This window comes from Rhinolophus sinicus, chromosome 17 (assembly GCF_057876585.1).
Source record: "Rhinolophus sinicus isolate RSI-liver-muscle chromosome 17, RSI-T2T, whole genome shotgun sequence".
In the NCBI taxonomy this organism is placed as follows: Eukaryota; Metazoa; Chordata; class Mammalia; order Chiroptera; family Rhinolophidae; genus Rhinolophus; species Rhinolophus sinicus.
Genome location: NC_142517.1, coordinates 7,064,101 through 7,087,242, shown reverse-complemented (window position 1 = coordinate 7,087,242; position 23,142 = coordinate 7,064,101). Strand labels below are relative to the sequence as shown.

The 23,142-nt window shown below is 42.4% G+C and overlaps 1 protein-coding gene across 2 annotated transcripts; it reads left to right on the top strand.

Moving 5' to 3' along the window:
* The first annotated feature begins 3,526 nt into the window (after positions 1-3,526).
* Positions 3,527-12,869, top strand: RIPPLY3 (ripply transcriptional repressor 3). Of its 2 annotated transcripts, none has more exons than XM_019730331.3 (4): positions 3,527-4,044; positions 4,894-5,007; positions 8,713-8,780; positions 11,738-12,869. In XM_019730331.3, the coding sequence occupies exons 2-4, from the start codon at positions 4,906-4,908 to the stop codon at positions 12,054-12,056; spliced, it is 489 nt and encodes a 162-aa protein (XP_019585890.3). In that variant the 5' UTR covers positions 3,527-4,044; positions 4,894-4,905; the 3' UTR covers positions 12,057-12,869. The 2 variants fall into 2 exon arrangements, with proteins under 2 accessions (XP_019585890.3, XP_019585889.3); XM_019730330.3 differs by having other exon boundaries at positions 3,531-4,044; positions 4,941-5,007.
* Positions 12,870-23,142: the final 10,273 nt, after the last annotated feature.

Below are 23,142 nucleotides of genomic sequence, written 5' to 3'. Positions count from 1 at the left end.
TGTTTCAGATACAACTATGGACTATGGGGGTGGGTGTATTAGTTTCCTGTGGCTTCCATAACAAATTACCACGAACTGGGTGGCTTAAAATATCAGAAAATTAGCCTCTCACAATTCTGGCGGCCAGAAGTCGGAAATCAAGGTGTCTGAAGGGTCGTTTCCTGTTGGAGGGTCTCAAGGAGAATTCACTGCTGCTTCTCTTCCAGCTTCTGATGGCCGCTGGCAATCCATAGCATTCCTTGGCTTGTAGATGAATTAGTCCCATCTCTGCTTGTCTGTCTTACGTCTCCTTCTCCACGTGTCTGTGTTTCAAATCTCCCTCCACCTTTCTCTTGTAGGACATCTATCACTGGGTTTAGGTCTGCTCTGAATCAGCACGGTCTCCTCTCAAGATCCTTAATTCCATCTGCAAAGCCCCTTTCTCTAAACAAGATGATAATGACACTGAACTGTACACTTAAAAATGGTTGAAATGGCAACTTTTATGTTGTTCATATCTTACCACAATTTAAAAAAATAAAAATAAATTAATCTTAAATACCAAAATACCAAATATATCTTATTCCCATGGATTAAATACACATTTTTGTTTTGATTTCAAAATCTTTTAGACAATAACAATATCAACAGCAATAACAACATTTGGTAGCTTGTAAACCAGCTTTCAGAGCTGCAGAGCACTTTGTCGAGCGGATAACAGGAAATAGGGTCTGCCTAAACAGAAGGGAAGGAAATGGTCTTTCCCTGCTTGTCTTCAACACTGTTTATGTAAAAATATTCGGCCCTCTAAGATGTTTTGACTTTTGGTATCCTCCTCCTAGGCAGGCCGGAAACCCTGAGAGTTAACATCTTTACTCTTTGTTTCTAAGCAACGACTGAAAGTCAGCATATGAAAAAGAATTTTTAATTAAAGAGAGCAGAGCAAGAAATAGAATCCCAGTTTTATCTATTTCCCACATCACCTCCTAGGCAGGAATTCACACAGTTGAGGTTATACGATTTTTTTCTAGTGTATAAACCAGGGACCTAATTAAGTTTCTTAAGATTTCCCCTATACCCTTCGCCAAATTACTTCCTCTCATAAGGATCTTCCTTGGACCCCAAAAAGCTTAAGTTTAAGAAACAATTATAACATACTTGATAACACAAAAGTACTTTGAATTCCCAACTATCTCAATAGCAATTTCTTTCTTTTACTGTATTTTAATTCTTCTAACTGCAGAAAGAACTTTGAAAAAAAAGAAATGCAGTATCTTTATATTACCAATGAATTCATTTTTCATCAAATACTTTTTCATAAAAAACATGCATAGCTAATGATTTTAATTATGGTTTGTGGAGTTCTAGCTACATAAATTATTTGGAACTCTTCTGTTAAGAACACCTGCCTCTTCTCCGCATTTATTCAATACTTGTTGATATCAGTATGAGCTCATTGATATTTTATGCTTTGGGTTATAATCTCATACTACCTTATTTTGTTGCTCAAATTGTCCCAGCTTGGGCCATGTGGCCTTACATGTACTTGGCAAAAGTAAAATCAAAACAAAGCAAAAAGACAAAACTGGGGGCCTACTGTGTGTGTTTGCTGTCTTGGGTCCTTTCCCTCTTTAAATTTATTTTTAGTGGCATCCAGTTTCCAAAGCCCATGTACCCCACCGTGGCCTCAGTGCTGCCTGTCTAACCAGATGGAGACTTTGCACCAGTTATTTAACCTCTCTAAACCCCAGTTTCTTCATCTGTGCAATGAAGAAAATGTTATTTGCACGGTTGAGTGAGAATTAAATAAATAGCTTATAATATTAATGTATGCTCCACAAAAGGACAGGTGGTTCCAGTTATATTAGGTGCCTAGAAAATTCAAATCCAGAAAGATGGAAAGTAGATGGTGATTACCTGGGGCTGAGGAAAGAGGGAAACGCGGAGTTAAGGTTTAATGGGTACAGAGTTTCAAAAGTTCTGAAATGGATGGTGGTGATGGTTGCAAAACAATGGTAAGTATACTTAATGCCACTGAATTGAATCTGAAAACGATTCAGATGGTAAATCTTATGTAATATTTCACCACAATAAAAAGTAATATATACTTATTGTTAAAAATTTAGAAAATATTTTTAAATTGTTTTAAATCCTTAATAATCCCAGTACCTAATGGCCACTTCTGTTTTGTCACTTGCAGCCTCTGTATACAGCTTGGATGTTACTCATACAATTTTGTTCTTTTTAGCTTTATGTCATGTATATTTTCCCATGCTATTCAAAACTCAGTACACATTTCTGTTAACTGCATGATATTCCACCATCATTCATTTAGTCATTGCCATATTTTTAGACATAATTTTCAACCTTATAAATAACACTACAATGAACCCCTCCCTGTGATTAGATACATCTATTCCCATTTCGAAATGCATCTTTAGTACAGACAGGGAAGTAGAATTTGTGGGCCCAGAGCTGACCCTTTTTAAGGTACATGACGATACAAGTTGTCATACCTTCTCAGAAAGGTAGGCTGATTACACTGTGGCCAGCTACCTGGAAGACACTCATTTTTCAGGCACCCATACTCAGTTGCCCACTCTTCCTGTAAAAATCTTTTCTACCTTGGTAGGTGAAATATGGTAACTGTCGCAATGTTGCCTCCTAAGGTGCCTTGCCTTCCCCTCCTCCGTCGTTATACTTAGTGTCTTTTTAAATCATTTATATAAATATACAGAAAGGTTTTTATTAATTTCCCCCTTCTTTGCCTTCAGTTAGGTTTAATTGTTGTCAAAATCTGTTGCTCTTGAAAAAAGTGTAAAGATTTTAATTTTTGAAGTTTTTTGCTTTTTAAAAACCCATTCATTTAAATTACATCAAGTGAGCTCCAGTTCTCGAACGCAGCGTCAGGGTGGCACCGAGGAGCGGATCGCATCTAAGTGAGGCCCGCAGCCTCCCGCGTTCGGTCGTCGCGCACCACAGTACAGGTACACCTGCATTGCGCCCATCCTGACGCTGCGCTGGGGACGGTGGCAGCCGCGCTCCGGCGCCCCCGCGAGTCCTGCAGCCCGGGGAAGTATCCCCAGGGCCTGACACGGGTGCAGTCCAAGCCAGGCCGGGGCTAACCGGCGGAAAACCCCACCCACCCCCATAAAAAGCCACAGTGTTTCCCAGGGCGCCCATCGGTAAAAGGGTGCTCTCCTCGTCTCCCTCTCCTCTCCGCGGCCCTCCACCCAGTTCGAGCATCGCGGTCGGGGCGTCCCGGGTGCCCCCGTCCACAGCGAAGGCAGGGTGGTTCCACGCGGTCCCGAGGCCTCTGTAGCCGCCCCCAAAAACCTCAAGGCCGTTTTACAGTGGTGGACGTGAGGTTCCCCAAAACCTGGGGACCTAGACGCTAGCGCAGGAACCAGAATCTCGAGAGCCGCGGGGAACCCCAAAAGGGTCGGAAGGAGGCAGGGACCCCCACACTACGTGGGGAGGCCCCTGGGCAAGCATGCCGCCACCCCCAACCGGGGAGGGAGGGCGCCCGATGGAAACGCCCACGGCTCCGCCCCCCCCACGTGTCCTCCTCCCTGGGCTTCCCTTGTCACTTCCCGCCGTCCCCTGCCCGAGCTTCCTCGCCCAAGCCCTTGGCGACCCTCCCTAGGTTTCCTTTGTCCCCTCCCCATCTTTGCCTCCGGCTTCCCGAGTCCCCTCCTGGATATCCCTCCTCCCCGTCTGGGCGCGGCGCTCCCTCCTGGAGCCTTTCTTGTCCCCTCCCCCTCCCCGCCTCCCCCGTCTCCTCCCGGAGCTTCTCCGGTGCCCTCTCCGCCCCCTCCGGGTTTCCTTGTCCTCTCCCCTCCCCGCCCCCGTTTTTAAACCTGGCGCGGAGCGCGCTGGTAGGTAAGCGCCTTCGCCGGAGCGGTTACAGGCGCGGCCGAGTCTCTGGCGCCCTTGGCGTGTCGCGGGCTCCGCGGGCACCATGAGACCCGAGTCGGCGTCCGGAGCCCGAGAGGCGCGGGGTCGCGTCTGTCACTGCCCCGCGGACGGTTCCCGGAGGCCACCGACGCCGCGCGGGCCCGAGAGGTGAGGGTGTCCCCGCGTCCCGGCTAAATGCGTCCCGAGTCGCCCGACGCCGTGGTACTGTGAGCGCAGAGCGGGATGCTCCGGCGGCGCTGAGTCCCCGAACCCCATCGCGACGCCGAGCAAGTTCCTTAGCCAGATGGAGGGGCGTAGAGTCCCCTGCGTTCCAGAACACAGTTCTCAAGTGCAGAGGGCCAGGAGGTGCCCGCTCGGAAACAGGCCAACGCTTTCGTTTGTAGATCTGAAATTCTCCGGGCTGGGAACTTGGACGTCTTGGGGCCCCTCAGCTAGTCTTGCAAGGGAGATCCCCTCACGTTGACTGTCACAGTTTTGGTGACAGTCTTTGTTTGTCTTATGCTTGAGGCTCAGCCTTCGCTGACTCCGTGCACCAGCCCTTTTCGAGGCAGTAAAGTTTAAGGAAATCAAATTAGCCTGGAAGGCGTGGAAGGGGCCGCGTGGCCAGGCAGCCAGAGAGGAAACACAGATTCCCACTTTGAGCATCGCAGAATCATCTCTGTAGAATCAAAATCCTTCAATAACCGAGGTGATGCGGTTGAAATTAATGAGAGACCAAGTAGCCCGCAGTGGAGGTCGTGGGTAATCTGAATTGAAGAGTCTAGTCCGGCAGGGAGAGAAATCCCTGAACTAATGTGTCCCCTGGTAATTTTATCAAACTTGGGACTTCTCAAAGCCCAGTGAGGACAGAGAACTGGGAATGTGGCAGGAGGCAAAAAAACAAATGACGTTGTGTATCCATAGGCTTGAGAACTTGGGAGGACATTCTGGGGTGTCCAGTGACTTTTTTCAGGCCGACATTAGAAATGATAAGAATAACTCTTATGACATTTTAAGATACAGCAGAGAATGCTGGGGTTCACTCCTGGTCCCTGCCGTTCCAGCCCTACACCATGGAGACCTTGGGTACCGACACCCAGAGATGCTGAGCGGACTGGAACTGGAAGCCCGGTAAGGTGAAGTGTGGGCATTGTAGGTACCACCAGTTCAGCCAGAAAAGTGGCACCATCTCTGAGATAAAGGAACATGAACGGTCCCCTTGGCCTGTCCCTCCCCTGGTCGTTTAATGGAGAAGCATCCAGGGTCTGCAGTAGGAGCCTGTGAGCCAGGTGTTCATCAGACCTGAGTCACATGTAGACGGGCCTCCTGCTTGCTTTTCCTTTTTGAAAAGCGAGGCCACTCTGCCATAGCTGTTTCATGGGCATTGTAAGAGATTTCTTCCATGTCATGTTTTTTCCTGCATACCAGCAAGTAGAGAGGAGGGGAGAAGGCTGCCTCTGTCCCCTGGCCTTAGAGAAAAGCTGAGTGTGCCATTAGCGCTGGGCTGGTGCCACAGTGCAAATAAGGGCAGAGACCAGTTTGGGGTGCCCACAAGGTGTGGTTAAAAACCCTTACCTGCTGTCTGGCCCTTTCTGAAGCACTTTTGGCCCTGTCTGCAAGCACTTCTGGGGTAATTCATGTTGTCTGAGCAAATACACTCCAGCGGAGGGCTTTGTGGGAGAAGATTAATCGCAACCACTATTCTTTTGTTTCCTGCATGGGTAACTACATTGCTTTATACTTAATTGAAGTAATGACTTGCTTTCATGGAATGTACCTTTCTTTGTTATATTTTAAAATATAAATGGATGACTTTTAAAATGCTGAAGAGTTAATGAGGCTAGGAGGACCGTGTATTTAATTTACATAACATATGTGGTATATGTTTTAGTATGCAGTTATTTGTAATATGATAAGAAACTCGGGTGGGGGAAAGCAGACCTTTCACTGTATTTTGATATTTAGACTACTTTATTAAATTAATCTGAGTAATGGGAGTTTTAATTCAGTTGCTGTCATTTAAAGAATGGTGCAAATAAATATCAAATTACTGAGGTAGATAGGATTTTCTGTAGCCCAAATTATTATTAAGTACATGCAATAGCTAAATAATGCAAATCAATTCCTTCTTTTGCATTCAAACCTAAATTCTTAAATATAAGACTTAAAAGGTGCTTGGGAGAGAGAATATAGAAGCTTACAATTATCCAATTTTCTTTTAAATGAAATGTATATGGAGCTTATCGGTTGCAAGAATAAAAATACTCTAGCAGACTTCCTAATATAAGGCCGTTGTTTTTTTCCCCTATTGTGATGAGAAGGCCATTTGTGAGGAAAATGAAGATTACAGGAAAATGTTAAGCTGTAGCAACTTTCTAGTTGATCATCATGGCACGATCATCCTTGGATGGAGCAGTTGTGTTCAGGGATTTGGTGGGGGGGAGGGTAGAGGGTGAGTGTTCCGTGGGGAATGTAGCGCTCGCTGCCCGGCTCCCAGGACCTAGCTCTTTGCAGAGCCCAGTTGGCGGAGCAGAAAGGTCAGGGGCGGGCGACTGCCGGCCCCAGGTACAGAGCAAGGTTTCCTGGGGCCCCAGCCTGGTGATCGCCCCCACTCCCCTCACGCGCGGGAAGGGAACGCTTCTTGCTCAACAGCGCCCTCTCTCGACAATGCAGGAGAATTCCTCGGCTCCAGAGCCCTCCTATGCATTTCTCGAGAAATTCGAGGGAAGGCTTAAAAAAGCCCTGTCCCCTGAGCAGCCGAGTCACCCTCACCCATTTGGTGTCCCGACATCCCCGTGAGAGCTGTCTCCCTCCCTTGCCTGGGGAAAAAAAATGAGCAACAACTTCAACCTTTGTTGACCTCTGTTCCAGGTCCCTCCTGGCTGTTTGTTGGCCCTGCAAAGGAATCAATTTCCTGGAGGGAGATGTCAGGGAGTGCGTTCTCCTGGGCCCATCCTCCCATCTTGCAGCGTTTCTACCTCTTAGCTTTAGTAGAATCAGAGGCATGCACGGGGGTGGGGGTGAGGGTGGGGGAGTAAGAGAAGGCAAGACCCTCATGAAAGTCTCTGCTTGTACCTGTTGTCTCGCCCCTAAGAACACACACACACACACACACACACACACACACACCCCTTAAACACAGTGCTCACTGTGTATACGCTGTATATACTGTTTCCCTTGAATTATCAAAGTGTGAATATTTAGACATTTCCATCATCATAAAATGATCTTTAATAAGAGGATATTTGTGATGTAAAGTTTTTAAAGCTGTATATATTTGTGGGGTAAAGTTTTTGCAATTTATGAAGGTGTACCGTGGGTTTCACAATGTCTGGTTAGAATTCCTCAGTTAAAGGAAGCTGTTTTTCTGTACTGTCGAACCATGCCTTTTGGTGTCCACCAAAGATTGCATCCTCGCAGTGGGTCCTCTCCCGTCCAGGGCGTAAAACCACCTCTGACAGCCCAGGACTGCTTAGAGTGGTAGAGTGAGCCTGAGCAGCCACAAACAGAGCTGAATACAGACAAAATTTCCTGGCACCCCCAAAAGATTTTGAGCCTCCAAAGAGCCTCATTTTATTTCCCCTAGCTCACCACAGCATGTTGTAAAACTATGGCTAGTAAAATGCAATGATGTTTGCTCACAAAAGCCACACATACACACCCAAAGTTCGCCTAAAAGATGGAATGACATGGTGAGCGTTGGTGCCAGACAAGCCTCAGTCCTTCCTTGGCATGCTCTATAAAGTTCTGTGTCATTCCCTATCTGGTTCCACTAAACTCCACGCAAACCAAGGGCTCGGGGTTTCTGAATCTTTGCCCCAGCCCATTTCAGCTCACTTTCAAGTCGTCTCCAGATGGTCTAGAGTGTGACTGTCCCTTCATCTCCTCCTGCTCACACCGGTCACAGGTACAGGACCAACCTGGCTGTGTCTCTGCTTGTGTCGTCTCCATCAGGGTTGTCCTTAGCTGCTGAGACTAACTTCCTTGTCCTCTGCTCTTGTTATTCAAGTGGTCACGGGCCTTTTGGATGCTACTGAAGTGTCCTTGGAATCCATCTTTCCTTTCCCTTCTGGTAGCTGTTACCTGAGTTCAAATCTTCATCACCTCTTGCCAGGTGCCTTCAAACCCTTACCTCCATGATCTAAGCTTTGCATTGCTGCCAGCTGCCCCCCGTTACCCTTAAAATACAGGTCTGACTGTTGAACTCCCAGCTCAAAAAATCAGTAATGGTCTTTAGTGCCTGTCTCACAATGAAACTTAGATTCCACAGTGGGTACTCAGGGCGTTCCAGTAACTGGGACTCCATTTTCTGTTGGAGCCCTTTTACCAACAGGGCCTCTCGTTCATTCCACACTGGGCTTGTCACCCTGCCCCACCTGGGCTCGATGTTCCCGCCCCTCGGAATTTAATGATCTCCTCCACCCAGAGTGGTCTCTGAATTTTTACACCCACTGGTGTCTCTGCCGGAGCCCCCACTCCGTGAAGCTTTCCTGATGCCCCTCCCATTTAGAATCGCGAGCATCTTACTGGGTGACCTTTTGTAGTGCAGTTACTTGTCTACAGGTGTGTCTCTCCCCACTGGAGTTAAAACTCCAGAACTGAGGGACTGTGTGGGACTCCCCTTTCCCCGCTTTGAATCCCTCCAGTGTCCTGGACATGGCTGAGGGCAATAAGAGGAAGAAGGCTTCTCAAATACCGCTGAGGTGTTCAAACTGTCTCTCAAATCTACTGATACTAACACGTGCAGGCTACTTAGATTTTGTTTTTTTAAATTTCAGGATGCAACTTCAGAGGCTCCTTGACTATGTGTGTGTTTGTGTGTGTCTGTCTTTACAGCTTCAGCCTGGGGGTGACCAACAAACTTCTGGATCAAAGGGGGCCTTTGGGTTTCAGCATCCTGTAAGGTAACATGACTTCACAGTAAGAAATCCATTAATTCCTTTTAATATAAGCGTTAATACACTTTAGTGTCTTCAACTGTATGCATTTTCAACAAAGGGGAAAATAATTCCATATTCTCCATATTATGTAGTTACTGTTTATCCAGGGAATTTCAAGGAGATTTTGTGGGATTTGTAGAATCCATTCATGCATTCAGTGTTTCAGCTGCAAGTTGGAATTGGCTTCTCTTTCCTTTATGCTGTTTTTTATACCTCGTTGCATGTTATGTCTTGTGTTAAATTTAATTGAATATGAATCGTATAAGCATATCTGCTCATTTACTTAGATATTTAGGTACATTTCTAGTTCTCTCCCAGTGGATCAGTTAGTATATTGTCTACGGCAAAGTGGACATACGCATACGTGTTGACTGGCTGAGGGGTTGGGTGGGTGACCTCATAATTGGTTCCCCTGCCTCTCTCAGTAGTGCCTCACAGTTGTGGAGGGCAAGGGACTCATGCTTAGGACATTGACTTGTTCCTCTGTCCCCATCTTTCTCCTCTTCCTCTCCGTCTGCCTCTGCATCTTTCATTTCCTTCACCAGAATGAACCTAGTCTACTCTCCCACCTCTCCTCAAATAATTTTTATGCTGTGTATCCTGGGACAATGGAAACTGATAAAACCCAAAGATACTGTTAGGTTGGTGCAAAAGTAATTGCGGTTTGAAAGGTTGAAAATAATTGCAAAAACCGCAGCTACTTTTGCACCAACCTAATAATTGCTGGAGATGAAGTTTACAGCCCCGCAGACTGGTCAAAGAGTGACTTTTGGAAAACGGAAGCTTTCCTAGTGTCCGTTCTGTCAGTGGTTATTAATCCTCGTGGAATCACTGGGGAAGCTTTACTGGTACAGAAACAGGGATTCTGACACACTTATGCTGGGGAAAGGCCGCGGTGTGTATTTTTATAGGCTCCCTAGGTGAGCCCGACCTGCAGCTGGCACAGTCCCCTTCCTCGTGCCCTCTGAGCCTTCACCTACAACACCTGCCGCCGGCCTGCCTCGCGTCGCCAGACGCTCTGCTGCTGCTGCTCCCCAATTTTTGATTCATTGACCATGCAGCGACTGGTGAGGCATGCGTGGCAAACTGAATAAACTATTTTATTTTACCTCTTTATTAAAGAAAATATACACAAAAGTACAGAGAACAGCACAATAAATCCCCATGTGCCCAGTACCAGTCTCAGTAATTATCTGCATTCGTCGGATCGGATCGTGTTTGTCTCCCAACTCTTTTTGTTTTCAAATTGTTTTTAGATTATTTTAAAGCAAATTCCAGACACCCTACCCATTCAAATTTGCCTGCAAATACAGTAGTCTCCCCTTATCTGCGATGTTGCTTTCCACTGTTTCAGTTACCGCGGTTCACCACAGTCTGAAAATATTAAATGGAAAATTCACTTAGTAGCTGACGCGGTTACTAGATCCACTGTCAAACTGTCACAGTGCTTGTGTTCAAGCAATGCTTATTTGACTTAATAATGGCCCCAAAGCCATTACCATAACTGTTATTACAGTATATTGTTATAATCGTTCCATTTTATTATTGTTGTCAATCTCTTACTGTGCTTTATTTATAAATTAAACTTAATCGTAGGTACATATATATGGAAAGAACATAGCATATGTGGGATTTGGTACTATCCGCGGTTTCTGGCATCCCCTGGGAGTCTTGGGACATATCCCCCACGGATAAGGGGGACTACTGTACATCAGCGTAACACCTAAGTTTTAACATAGGCAACCACTAACCTACGCTTGTATTACTGAGATATATATATCTCCTCAGCACCGTTGACATTTTGCACTGGGTCATTCTTCGTTGTTAGAAGCTGTCCTGGTCCTTGTAGGGTGTGTTTAGCGATATCCCCAGTCTCCACCCACTACATGCCAGTAGCTCAGTTGTGGTGACCCAAAATGCCACCAGACAGTGCCCCTGTCCCCTGGAGGTGGAAAATGACTGGTCTCTTTGAAATTTTAGTTCAAAATTGTCATGCAATATTGATAGCAGGGTGGTTTCTCTCTCCTTTTTTCTCCTTTATCCAAAAAGTGGAAAATTGAAATCAGCTTTGCAAATAAGCAGTGATGAACTGATAATCCCTCTCAGTTTTTCAGAAGACCACAGGAGGAAATGCAAACAAATTAGTGAACGATACAAGGATAAGAGATTATGGAGAGGGTGGGGGGTATTTGAAATACTTTCCCATGTATAATTGGAATCCTAAAATCACAAAAACCTGAATTTAGAGGTTTCAAATTTTATACATTTTCTTTCTTTTTCTTCCCGCCCTCCTTTTCTTCCTCCCTTCCTTCCTTTCTCTCTCTCTGTCCCCCAAACCCCAGTCTGCTATTCTCTATTAGACAAAAAGCTAGGGTTGCTTTTTTCTACTATGGAAAAGTGAGGGCGCCACCCTTATGGCTTCTTTATGGCAACATCCAGAAAGGTGAGCTGCTTCTCTTCTCAACCAGGGCATCAGAGTCAAATGTCCTCTAGAACCCAAAGGGCCACAGCATCCCCATGCTTGGAGGCGTCACCTAAAAAGGACATTAATCCCCCGTTGAGTCAGGTCCCCCATGTGATCAGAGTCTCTTAATCTTGGAACGTAACATTTTCATTTCCTTTTACCTTCATGGAAGCACATCCTTTATCCTCAATGGATTTGCTCACTCAGATTATAGTTGATTTTTGAACTAGTGTGGGTTTCCTTACGAGTTCCCTCCATCTGCCCATCGTTTTGTGTTCTGGTGACTTGAAAACCAGCCAGCCAACCAACCAACCAACCAACCAACGCTGTGTGCAGAGAAGGCAAAATCAGAGGGGCAGGTTGGGAGTTAGCTGCTTCCAGGGAGAAAGATGCTCTAGATGGAGTTCAGGACTCTTTCAAGTTCATTAATGCTGTATTTCCTTTTCTTAAATATCAGACTTTATTTACCCATTTCAAAGCGTCAAGAATATTTGCAGAGTTCCGGGGAAAAAGTGCTGGCCAGTTTCCCAGTGCAAGCCACCATTCATTTCTACAACGACGAATCCGACCCAGAGGATGGAGAGCACGAGGAGGAGGAAGCCGAGCCCTGCGACCTTCGGTGCCAGGACGCGGAAGGTCCTGAGGAAAACGGCCTAGGAGGAGCGAGCAGAGACCGGCTGACACACCCAGGACGGACAGCCGAAGGACGCAGTGGCCTGGGCGGTAAGGGTCTGCTTCCCGACGGTGGCTCTCCCGGGGGTGCCCAGTGCGCATGACTCATCCAAATAGATGGGGTCTCCGTCCCACGCCCGAGCTGCCTCACCTGCGCTCTTGGAGACAGGTGTGCCTGGACGCTGCATTACCTCTGTGTGTACGGGGGGAGCGAGGGCTACTTTGGCCGGCGCTCTACTCATGGCAAGACCCCAGCTTTCACTTTTCCTTCGGGTGACTCGTCTTCAAGGCGCTCATGCGCACTGTTGAGAAAGGATTCTAGGACCAAGAAGGTTCTTATATCAGGTAGGACCAACTTTCAAAGCACATTCTGCATTGTCGCTCTGTTGATCAATTGACAGATTGCTCCAATATAGGTTAATAACCCACCCATGCCCCTCACTTAACCGGAGACTCATCATTTAGCTATTTCTGTGTTGGTAACAATGATTTCCATACTGTCCGAGGGTTGATGGAGTTGCTTAGTGGCATTCTGAAAAAAAAAAAATTATTTCTGAAAAACAACACACAGTGATTCCTATAAGAATGACAGAAATAAAAAGATACGGATTTTAGGGGACGGCTCTGGATAAAAATTTATGTGATTGTTGTCTAAGGGTTGGGTGTTTGAATAGAGAGAAAAACTTGAACTCTGTTGGGGACTGCTTTGGGCTTGTTACTTGAACAACACTGTTTTCAATCAAAGTATCTAATGTAAAATTATTTTCACTTTTTAAATATTTGGAAGACCAAACGAGTGTGCTCGTCAAAGTTTTTTTACTTAACTATCTTACGTATGGTTGTCTTCCTGCATACAGTACATTATATACGTTTCTACTTGAAATAAATGTTTTGAAATAAAAAATGTTTGATAATCACCTTTTTTGTTTAATATATTTTTAGATTTAATTAGTTCTTTAAAGTTTTTAAAAGTCTATCAAGATGTTTTTATATTTAACTATTTAAATTATATTTATTGTTTTTAAGAATGTAGAAGAAGTATTAAAAGGAAAACAAAGTGGTCCATAACCTCAATGTTCAAATAATCTATTAATACTAAAAAATAGGAGAAACACATGCAAAGACTTTAGTAATTCAGACAGTACAGAAAAGTATACATCGCTAAGTAAAAGTCACCCTCTCCTGTCCTTCTCTTTAAAAAATTACGTTTTTCTTTTTTAAAATTTTATTTTTGTTTTTCTTTTTAAATCTTTATTATTTTATTGTTTCTTTTACATATGTAAAGTACTTTTTTTTCAAGCTTAAAAACAATTTCACCTGGGCTTACTTCAGAAAGGATTTAAAATGGCCTCCTATTTTGCTGCGCTTTAAAAGAAAAATACTAGAAGCCTTAGTTTTATTCTCCCTTTATGTGGTGCTTGGGCTGGAGCTTAAGTCATCACATTTGGCTTTGTTTAGTTTTCTTAATAAATCAGTTTTACTGAAAAAAAAGATCTGACCCAATCGCCATCTTACCATTAAGAAACCAAACCTAGTCTGCACGCTGATGGCACCAAAATTTAAAATGTGCTGCACGGTACACTTGTCTTAAATTACTTAGAAATGGCCAGTTTAGGGCAAATCTGGAAAATGGCCAGGGATGGAATCATAAGTACTGGGAGTCCGGTATTTGTGACCAGAGATGGTGAGCTCGGGGCTCCTCGGTTCTCGTGGTTATTGTGGCTGCATGGGTTGGCTATGTAAAGGCCCCACCTGCATAAGCTCCACGCGTTTGATCATGTGTCCCTGTCATTAAAAGAATTTGAGTTCCCACCCTAATATATATTAACTTATAAACTGTACCATTTGATCAATGTTTGGCTGTTTTGACCTACAAAAATGGCAATTTCATATGATCAACTTACAGGCTAATATGCACTTTAAAAAATATACACCACACACTACAGATTTTTAAAGGATAATACAAATATCCAATAACCATTTTAAATATAATTTTAGTTAATTTTTAAATCCTTTTGCTCTCATTAAGTAAATATAAACAATAATATTTAAATTATCCCACAGAGAAGCATAGATTCAAATGAAAGAAAAACATCCCGCACTTTACTAAACTCACCATATTTGCTTTCAGTCCCATCCACCAATTTTGCAGAAGTTTTTGTTGAAATTTGATGAGTAAAGTTCTATCTTCCCTGATGTCAGTTTGTTGTTTTTTAACCCAGCTGGGAGATGTTGCATTTTGTGTTTTTATTTGGCTATATAACATAATATCTGTTTTAGCCAAAGGATTAAAAAATGCACTGAGACTTCTTGGCAGACTTTAAAACAGTTGAAATGTTTTGCTTTTTGGTTGAAGATATACAGACCTGGTGGGTTTTTTAAAGGTAGCACATCAATAAAATGACCTAATGATAGAAACAATCCTGAACATATATTTTCACAAGACTTTTCATAGTAGTTTCTTGTGATCCAACACTTACCTTTTCACTATCATCTTTGCATTGAAGAAACAAAGTGGGTTTTGTGTGTGTGTGTGTGTATGTTTTAAAAATATTAGCTAACTGGCATATTTCTAGCAATCATTTAGCCCCCAAAATTCAGAAAACAACAACAACAAAAAAAACACCACTTAGGTTTGACACTCTTAGGATTGCCAAAAGATAACTAACTTATGTTTAGTCCAAAAGACTGACATGGTCGCTCCCCATATAATGACAAAAGCTTGCAAAATTTCCCATTTTAAAGTTCTTATTTTTATAAAATTAACCACAATGTTTAAATTTTCTGAAGGAGTCAGGAGTCTACCACTGGCTTATGTCTATCCTACAGCAAAATATAGAGGAGAGAGAGAGAAGACTGCTCTTCAAAATATTCATTTTACTTTCCTGTCATGTGGGCTTTAAAAATCAGGGGATTAAAAAGGGGGTGGGGAGGTGGGAGATGAGGGTAAGGGGGATCAAATATATGGGGATGGAAGGAGAACTGACTCTGGGTGGTGAACACACAATGGGATTTATAGATGATGTAATACAGAATTGTACACCTGAAATCTTTGTAATTTTACTAACAATTGTCACCCCAATAGATAAATAAAAAAGAGAGAGAGAAAAAAATCAGGTGATTGAAAAAAAAATCAGGGGATTTCTCTTTAAAAACTGGATCTCTGGCGATGCTTGCCTGTGTTCCCACATGGGACTTATCAGCTAGATCTGAGCACTGGCCGGCTCATTTAACAAACTTGCACTGTTCAGTTCTCCATAGTCTCCACCATTCCTTATTGCTCATACCTCTGTTTCTGTTCATTTATGAATGAATGAATGAATGAATGAATGAATGAATGAATGAATGAAAACTTCTATGATATTTTCTAAAACCTACATTTCTCCTTCAATTTATTTTCTACAATAGCTTCCCTAATAATGGTGCAGTAAATGGATTTCACATGAGATGTCATCTTTATATCTTTTCTCTGAAATCTTTTTAAAATTCTCATCAAAGCAGCCACTCCAACAATGGTTACACTTAGCCAGGTTTCCATAAAATATATTACTTTGAATAAGTCACTTATGGTTAAAGCTTACTTCTCTGACACATCTTTCTTTTAGTGGCCCACAAAAAGTAGCTCCTAATGAATTTGATTATTGTAACAATCAGCAAATACCACAAGCTGAAACATGTCAGAAACGTTTGTGCTTTCACCCAGCTGTATAGCAAACCTCCCACCGTGGGTAATTTGTTGCAATAATTGTTTCTTCAAATCTCCCATTTTCACTATCTTCCCGTCAGATTTACTAGCAAAAGAATGCATTTCCATTTGGTGCCATATTGTTTCTGGCTATTTTAACCAGTTTTACTGTGGTAGGAAGAATAAGTGTTTTCCCAGTGGTATGTTTCTTTTTGAACTTCTGTAGTAAGAAATTGCAAAACAATCTGCTAAACATTTATCATTAAGTTTGGTGAAATTTTGAAAAATGCTAGATGGTAGATCACATGATCTTAAATCTGATCATTAATCTCAGGTATATGTTTTGCTTGAGTGTCAACAATAACTATGTCAATAATTCAATTATTTTTCCTGATAATTTCAATTAATTTTTGCTAAGGTCTTGTCAGATCTTTTTTCTTTATGGCTGAAGATGAGCTTGTGAGAAAGCAGATGTGTCAGCCTTGTCATTTTCTTGTGGTTTACTTGTGCTTGCATTACCTGTATTATTTTCAATCTCGTTTCTTGGGCAGAAATTGTTTTTATTGTATTATAATTCACCTACTATAAAAATTATCCTTTAAAAATGTACAATTCAGGAGTTTTTAGTATAGTCACAGAGTTGCATAACCATTACCACAATTCCATTCCAGAATATTTTTATCACCTCAAAAAGAAATTTACTTTTCAGGACTTGGGAGTAAATTCTGGTGGGCTTCATACAAAGGAGTTGGAGGTTTCATTTTAGATAGATTTCTTATTTTTAATTTTTATTGGGGAATATTGGGGAACAGTGTGTTTTTCCAGGACCCATCAGTTCCAAGTTAAGTTGTTGTTGTCTTTCAATCCAGTTGTGGAGGGCGCAACTCACTGGCCCATGTGGGAATCGAACCAGCGACCTAGGTGTTATGAGCACTGCGCTCTAACCAACTGAGCCAACTGGCCTGCCCATTTCAGGTAGATTTTAAAGAAAGACATAAAACTGCTTTCTGAAATTACATAAAACACTATCATTTTTCTTCATATTCCAAAGGTCTACGAGTATTTGAAGAATATATTGAAGAACACAGTTTATTAGAGGAAATTTCAAAGTGATTTTATTATAAATATTAGCATTAAGAGAATAAAGCCATTCTTCCTTCTACGCTAATTTTTAAATGTAAAACTTTTATTGAAAAATAATACATCTACAGAAAACCTACATAGGTCATAAGCTTCATATATTTTTACAAAGTTAATATGCTCATGAAAACAGCACCCAGATCAAAAACGAGATAATCCCCTGTGCTCCCTTTCAGCCACCACCCCCTCCAACACTGTAGATCCCATTTGCCCGGTTTTGAACTTGGTAGCAATGGAATCACAGGGTGTATGCTCCTTTGTGTCTGCTTTCTTTGCTTAACAGTAGTTTGTGACACTCGCTCACACTGTGTGTGCAGTTGTAGCTGGCTCATCCTCAGTGCTGAATAGAACTCCATGTGTGAACACACTACCATTCATGGGCCCTTTCTCCTGTTGATGAGCACTTGGTTAGTTTCCAGTTTGGGGCTATTTGGAATAACACCCCTTGGACCATTCCTGCATATGACTGTCAGTGGACATAGGGGCCCACTTCCACTGTGTGTGTGTCTAGGAATGAAGCAAGAGCACAATTTTTATGAGTGCCCCCTGTATATTTCTGGTCTCCTCCAGCCAGAAAATCATTTCAGAACTGGGGAGAGAGAGGCAGAGACCAAGACATTCTAGAGGAAAAGAACGAGGTTACCAAAAAGGCCATTCTTTTCTTTGAGATCCTTAAAAAATGGGCTGGAGGTCAGAGGTGCTTGCTATTAAACCCACGAAGGGACCAGAGTCCGTGGAACCTTCATTCGTCCTGAGTTGGGATTTTGTAATGGGATCTAGGAGCTTACTTCATTGGGAAATGGGATGTGAAATGAAAATGTGAAAGGAGACCTGGGATAGTCAATCTCTTAAGATCCTAGAGAAGAAAGTCTAAGAACTCTTTTCTGCAGGTTTCGAGAAGTTTCCAGGAACTTACTAAGGCTTCAACCAAGCTCTTGAACTTGTCTCATCCCTTTATATACAGAGAAAATCCCATTTTGGAAAGAGCCAAATTGGAGAATGGAACCCACGCGCCACAAAACTCCCCCTTTCCAGAAATGAGCCCAGACCCCTTCCTCGCCTCCCGTCCTCTGTGATTGGGCAGCTTGGCTCATTGGGCATCACCAACCATGGGCCACCTGTCACCTCTCACTTGTTGCACATCCCGTCATATTAATTATAAAGACGCTGCTAAAATTTCCCCATTTCATTTTGGGCCTTGAACGGTCAACTAAACTCACAGAGGTTTTTTTGTTTGTTTGAGCAATTTATTTTTATCACCTTTTTTTTTCTGTGATAGGAATATGATGTATTTAAGCAAAAGAAGAACTGCCCTAGACAGAAACACCACAGGGAGAGCTGTCTACTTTCCTGCAGGGCATAAATCATTCCTGCATGACTCATTTTTATAGAGTTGTCAGTGAAAGACAAAGTCATAAACGCACATAGGTACTCTTTTATGATGATCATGAACATGACGGATGTTTATAAAAATAATTTTGACTGCGTTAGAGATTGCCACTAGGCAAATCTAAAATGCAGTATTATTTTAATATTCTGTTAAAGTAATGCTTACATAGTAATGCTTATAAGCACTATTTCATTTTATAGCTTCAGGTATTTCAAAAAGTTGCTCAACATCATTAGTCCTTACAGAAATGCAAATTAAAACCACAGTGAGATACTGGCATGTACCTACTAGAACGGTTACAATTTTAAAAAGGCAGATAGTAACAAGGATTGGCAGGGATGTGGAAAAACTGGAATACCCCTGTGCATGTAAATGGTTAATAGTTTGGCAGTTTCATTAAAGAGTTCAACATAAATTTATCATACAAGCCAGCAGCAATTCCACCCCTAGGACTCTACCCAGGAGAAAGAAAAACATTTGTTCCCAAAAAGACATGTGCACAAGGGTTCATAATAACTCCACACTGGAAACAACTCAAATGTCCATCAGGTGGTGAATGGATACATAAAATGTGGTCTATCCATGCAATGGGATATTATTCAGCAATACAAAGGGATGAAATAAAGTATTATTACATGCTGAGACCTAAGTGGACCTTGAAAACGTGCTAAGTGAAAGAAGTCAGAAGAAACTGACTCCATTTCCATTTATATGACATGTCAAGAAAAAAGCAGATGGATAGCAACATAAAGCAAGACAGTGGTTGCTTGGTGCTGGGCGTTGAGCAGGGAGGAACTGTCAGTGGGTACAAGGAAACTTGTGGGGTCCTGAACTGGGTGGTGGCGACTGCCGCACGATTCTATACATTTACTAAATCATTGCACAGGGCCCGTGGTGAATATATACCATATAAATTATGACCTAATAAAGCTGTTTTAAAAAGTTTAAACTCTTCTATGAAAGCAACATATGTATACTTTTTCTTTAGCCATTGAGGCACTACAGGAATAATACAATCTTTTAGGGGGCACGACAAAATTTAAATTTTTAAAAGTCACCCAAAGGAAAAAGTTTGAAAGAAATCCTCTGGTTTCTTCCCCGACACTTAATTTTCGACTTTCCTGGGTCTACCCAGGTTCTGTCTTGTGCACGCTTGCAGTGACCTCTGAGCCATCCATCACATAAAGGTAAAGAGGTCCCAGGTGTACTTTTAGGATGATGACTTCAGTTCCAAAATAAGACACGAGGGGAAGATCAATTGTTGGGATCCAAGTCACCATTAGGCTAGATCTTTCTGTATCTTAAAACTTTACATTGCAGGATTGTGTTGTTAAACAATGCGGTAGGGCCAATACCCAGATTTAGTTTAAGTATAAGTCTCGGGGCTCCAGTTATCAACAATACCATACAACAGAGTGGTCACCAACTGTCCTCATTTAGGGTCTCTCCAGATACATCAACACTACACTGCAAATCTGGAAGTTTGACAGTTTTCTACAACAACATACTAGTCCTAACAATAGTTTGAGCTACCATATAGATCATTAAAAGATATTTTTAAAAAGTTATTTAAAAATACATTTCTTATCAACATACAAGATGTAGAAAAGTATGCAAATAAATGATAAGTGCTTGATGAATTTTAAAAGATAACGTACTCTTGTACAGCTGAAACTAATATTCTATGTCACCTGTATGTTAATTTAAATATGTATACACATAGGAATAGAAAAAAAAAAAAAAAAAAAAGATAACACACCCTTTAAAATACCAGTCAGGTTAGGAAGCAGGAGATGACCATCACTCCAGAAACTCCTCTTTTGCCCCCCTCAGCTACCACACTCACCTTCTTCCCCAAGGATTACCACTATTTTCACTTCTAATACCAGAGATTCTATCTTGCCCACTTTTGAACTTTCTATAAATGGACTCATATAGTATGTGTTCATTTGTGTCTGGTTTCTTTTATTCAACACTGTACATAAGAGTCACCGACTATTCTATGGTATTCTCTTGAAGGACTATTCCACTATTTATTTATCCACTCCATGGTTGACGGACATTTGGATTGCTTCCAGTGTTTCGACTATTATGAATAATGCTGCTATGAACACTTTTGAATACGCCAGTTGTGCACATCTGTGTGCATTTCTGTTGAGTATATCACCAGGAGTGGTTGCTGGGTTGCAGGGTGTGTGTCTGGTTAGCTTTAGTAGACATCATTTTATTTTGCTAAAATCTAGAAAGCCACTTGAAGTGATTTCAGAGTAAACACCTAAATGCAGAAATTTCCTAAATATAAACACGTGTTCATTTTTCAGAGATGACCTGTGCAAACGCTGTCATAGGCGGGCCCACTGAGTATCAGTCACAAAGTTGCTGGACTGTGATGTCTCACAAACAGCTTCTGAAGACATCTCCTGCGGGTTACGGCCCCTGGGAGATGAGGCCGGTGGGAACTCCCTGGCGTTCCTGCAGGCTGCGGGGCGAAGTCAGGATGAGTACTGCTTGCATCGCTACCTTGGCTTTGATCCACAAGGAAGCATTATGTTTGTTTGATTTCTCCCTATGGTCTGCAAATCAATTTATTTGAGGTTTTTAAAAAAGTCCAAGGTAATAATCAGCACAGGACACGGGGCTGATTATTCCGGTTCCTAGATGGCACTGCTCTGCTGTTTTCTGGAGCTCTGTGGCCGTCTCCAGGGAGGGTTACAGGCTCTTGCCTATAACCAGTTCTCCTAGGGTAGCTGTGGGCTCATAAACAACCCCATGTCATAGCCCATCCCTGACCTGCCACCTTGATATTTGAATTCAAGCCAGCGAACCCTGATTCAGTCCACAGCACTTTCAGGAGAATGTTTTTGTGGCATAGGTTAATCTTAAAAATCCAGAGAAATCTAGAAGAAACTTGCCAGGAGCGTCCACGCCAATTTCACTTCCTGGTCTCTGGATTGGGTGTCCACCTGGGTTTGGAGGAAACTCTCTGAAAACAAGGGACTGTCTGGCTCACTATCTGCCCATGAGAAGTTGAGGGACCCACCAGAATTCCCAAGCCTCGGGTGGTTTATACCCCATAATGGACCAGACTGTAGAGAGGGCTCAGTTTTGTTTTCTTTTAACCTCTCTTTTGGTTTGGGTTCCTTCTGCGGTTGCTTGATCTTTTCCAAGTCTCTCAGTTACTTATTAGCATATAGAAGGAGCAACTTCTTGAATAGTGTCCTTTTGTCTTCATGTTTAGATGGTAAGTGGTGACTGCATCTTTTATTTCTTTTCTACCAAACCCTAGTGTCCCAAAGACAGAGGCTATGATCCTAGCTTTCAGCATCAGGTTCCCACATGCTCTGAACTTCCTGCATTTGTTTGCTTTAAAAATGGTCACCATTGTTGACATTCTCATTTGCCAGTGGCGGGACAGAAATTGCATTTTCCAAGCTCCCTGAATCCTACATCTCTTTCTATCGAATATTTGTCATTTTACAAATAACAACTTTTCCACAAAACAGGTTCTGGGTAGAGCTGTAGAACACGGCCATGGTTTATCAAAATATGAAAGGTGTGACCACATTCAGGGGGGCCCTCTGAGCTTGGAGAATTCACCTATTTGCTTAGGTTTATGACATGGAAAGAAATTAGTTTGGATCCCATATTGTGGGATAACTTAACATTTTAAAACAATTATTTATTGTATAAGATGTGATCCAGTGAATACAAATTCACTCAACATGAGAAAACTGGCTTGACAATCAATACAAGAAGAAAAGGCTTTATCAGGAGACCAGCCAGGTCAGTCAGCCAGCATTTCTCAGTTTTCCACATTTGGGTTTACCTAAATGTGGATAATATAGATAGCTTTTTTTTGAAACCAGTTTTCATCCATGCATGTTGCCATTCGTTTTTTTTTAAAGCGTTTTTATTGCGATAGAACTCACACACACAATTATAATTCACCTATTTAAAGGGTACAATTCAGTGTGGTTTAGTATATTCACAGATATGTGCAACCATCACCACAGTCAATTTTAAAACATTTCATCATCTCAAAAAGAAATTCCATATTCTTTAGCTATCAACCTCTTATTCTCTCACCCCAGCTTCTCTCACCCCAGCTCTAAGCAATGCCAAATCTACTTTGGGTCTGTATAGATTTCCCTATTCTAGACTTCCATATGAATGGAATCATAATATGTGGCCTTTTGTAACTGGCTTATTTCACTGAACATACAGTTTTCAAGGCCCATCCACGCTGTAGCATGTGTCACTACTTCCTTCCTTTACATGGCTGAGTAATATTCTGTTGTATGGCTAGACCACATTTTGTTTATCCCTTTGTTCATGAACATTTGGGTGGTTTTCTATATAGTTTTTTTTTTTCTTTTAAGGAGGCTGCAGCTCACAGTGGCCCATGCGGGGATCGATCCGGCAACCTTGGTGTTATTAGCACCACGCTCTAACCCACTGAGCTAACCTGCCGCCCCCGCCAGATAGTTTCTTAAATTCATCCTGGCCTTGCAATCCTGTTATCCTTAAACATGAGACGGTCCTTTCCCAGAGTGGCATAGCGTCAACAGGAGAATTGTAGAGGGGCTCTACGATTGTACGCTTATTTGGTTTTTGCCAAAGAAAAGCTTTCTGGCCCAACATTTGAGGTTCCATGTGTATTCCTTTTCTAACTGTTGAATCCTAAATAGAAACGAATGGCACATGTTCCCTTGTTTAAATGCATTGCTGAAACCATTACCTTTTCTCCCTTTTCCATTTGCTTTTCTGCTAGCTCTTCTAAATAAAAATAAAACAGGAGATTTTCGTGCTCAGCCATGAAAATGAGCACAGTTATTTTCTCTGCAGACAAGGGAAGGCCACAAAGCTCCTCCTCATACTTGTTTCATTTGTTAGCTCTGTTGTCAGTTATTTTAATCACCCGAGGTACGTTCAGCACTGTCTGACCTTTGCCAAACACGTCACTTCAGAAAAGCTA

Bases quoted from the DNA above. Each gene is read 5' to 3' on its own strand.
- RIPPLY3 (XM_019730330.3), top strand. From the start codon at position 3,941: ATGAGACCCGAGTCGGCGTCCGGAGCCCGAGAGGCGCGGGGTCGCGTC. The intron at 5,008-8,712 runs GTAAGGTGAAGT...CTGTCTTTACAG, and splicing joins GGACTGGAACTGGAAGCCCG to CTTCAGCCTGGGGGTGACCA. The intron at 8,781-11,737 runs GTAACATGACTT...CTTAAATATCAG, and splicing joins GGGTTTCAGCATCCTGTAAG to ACTTTATTTACCCATTTCAA.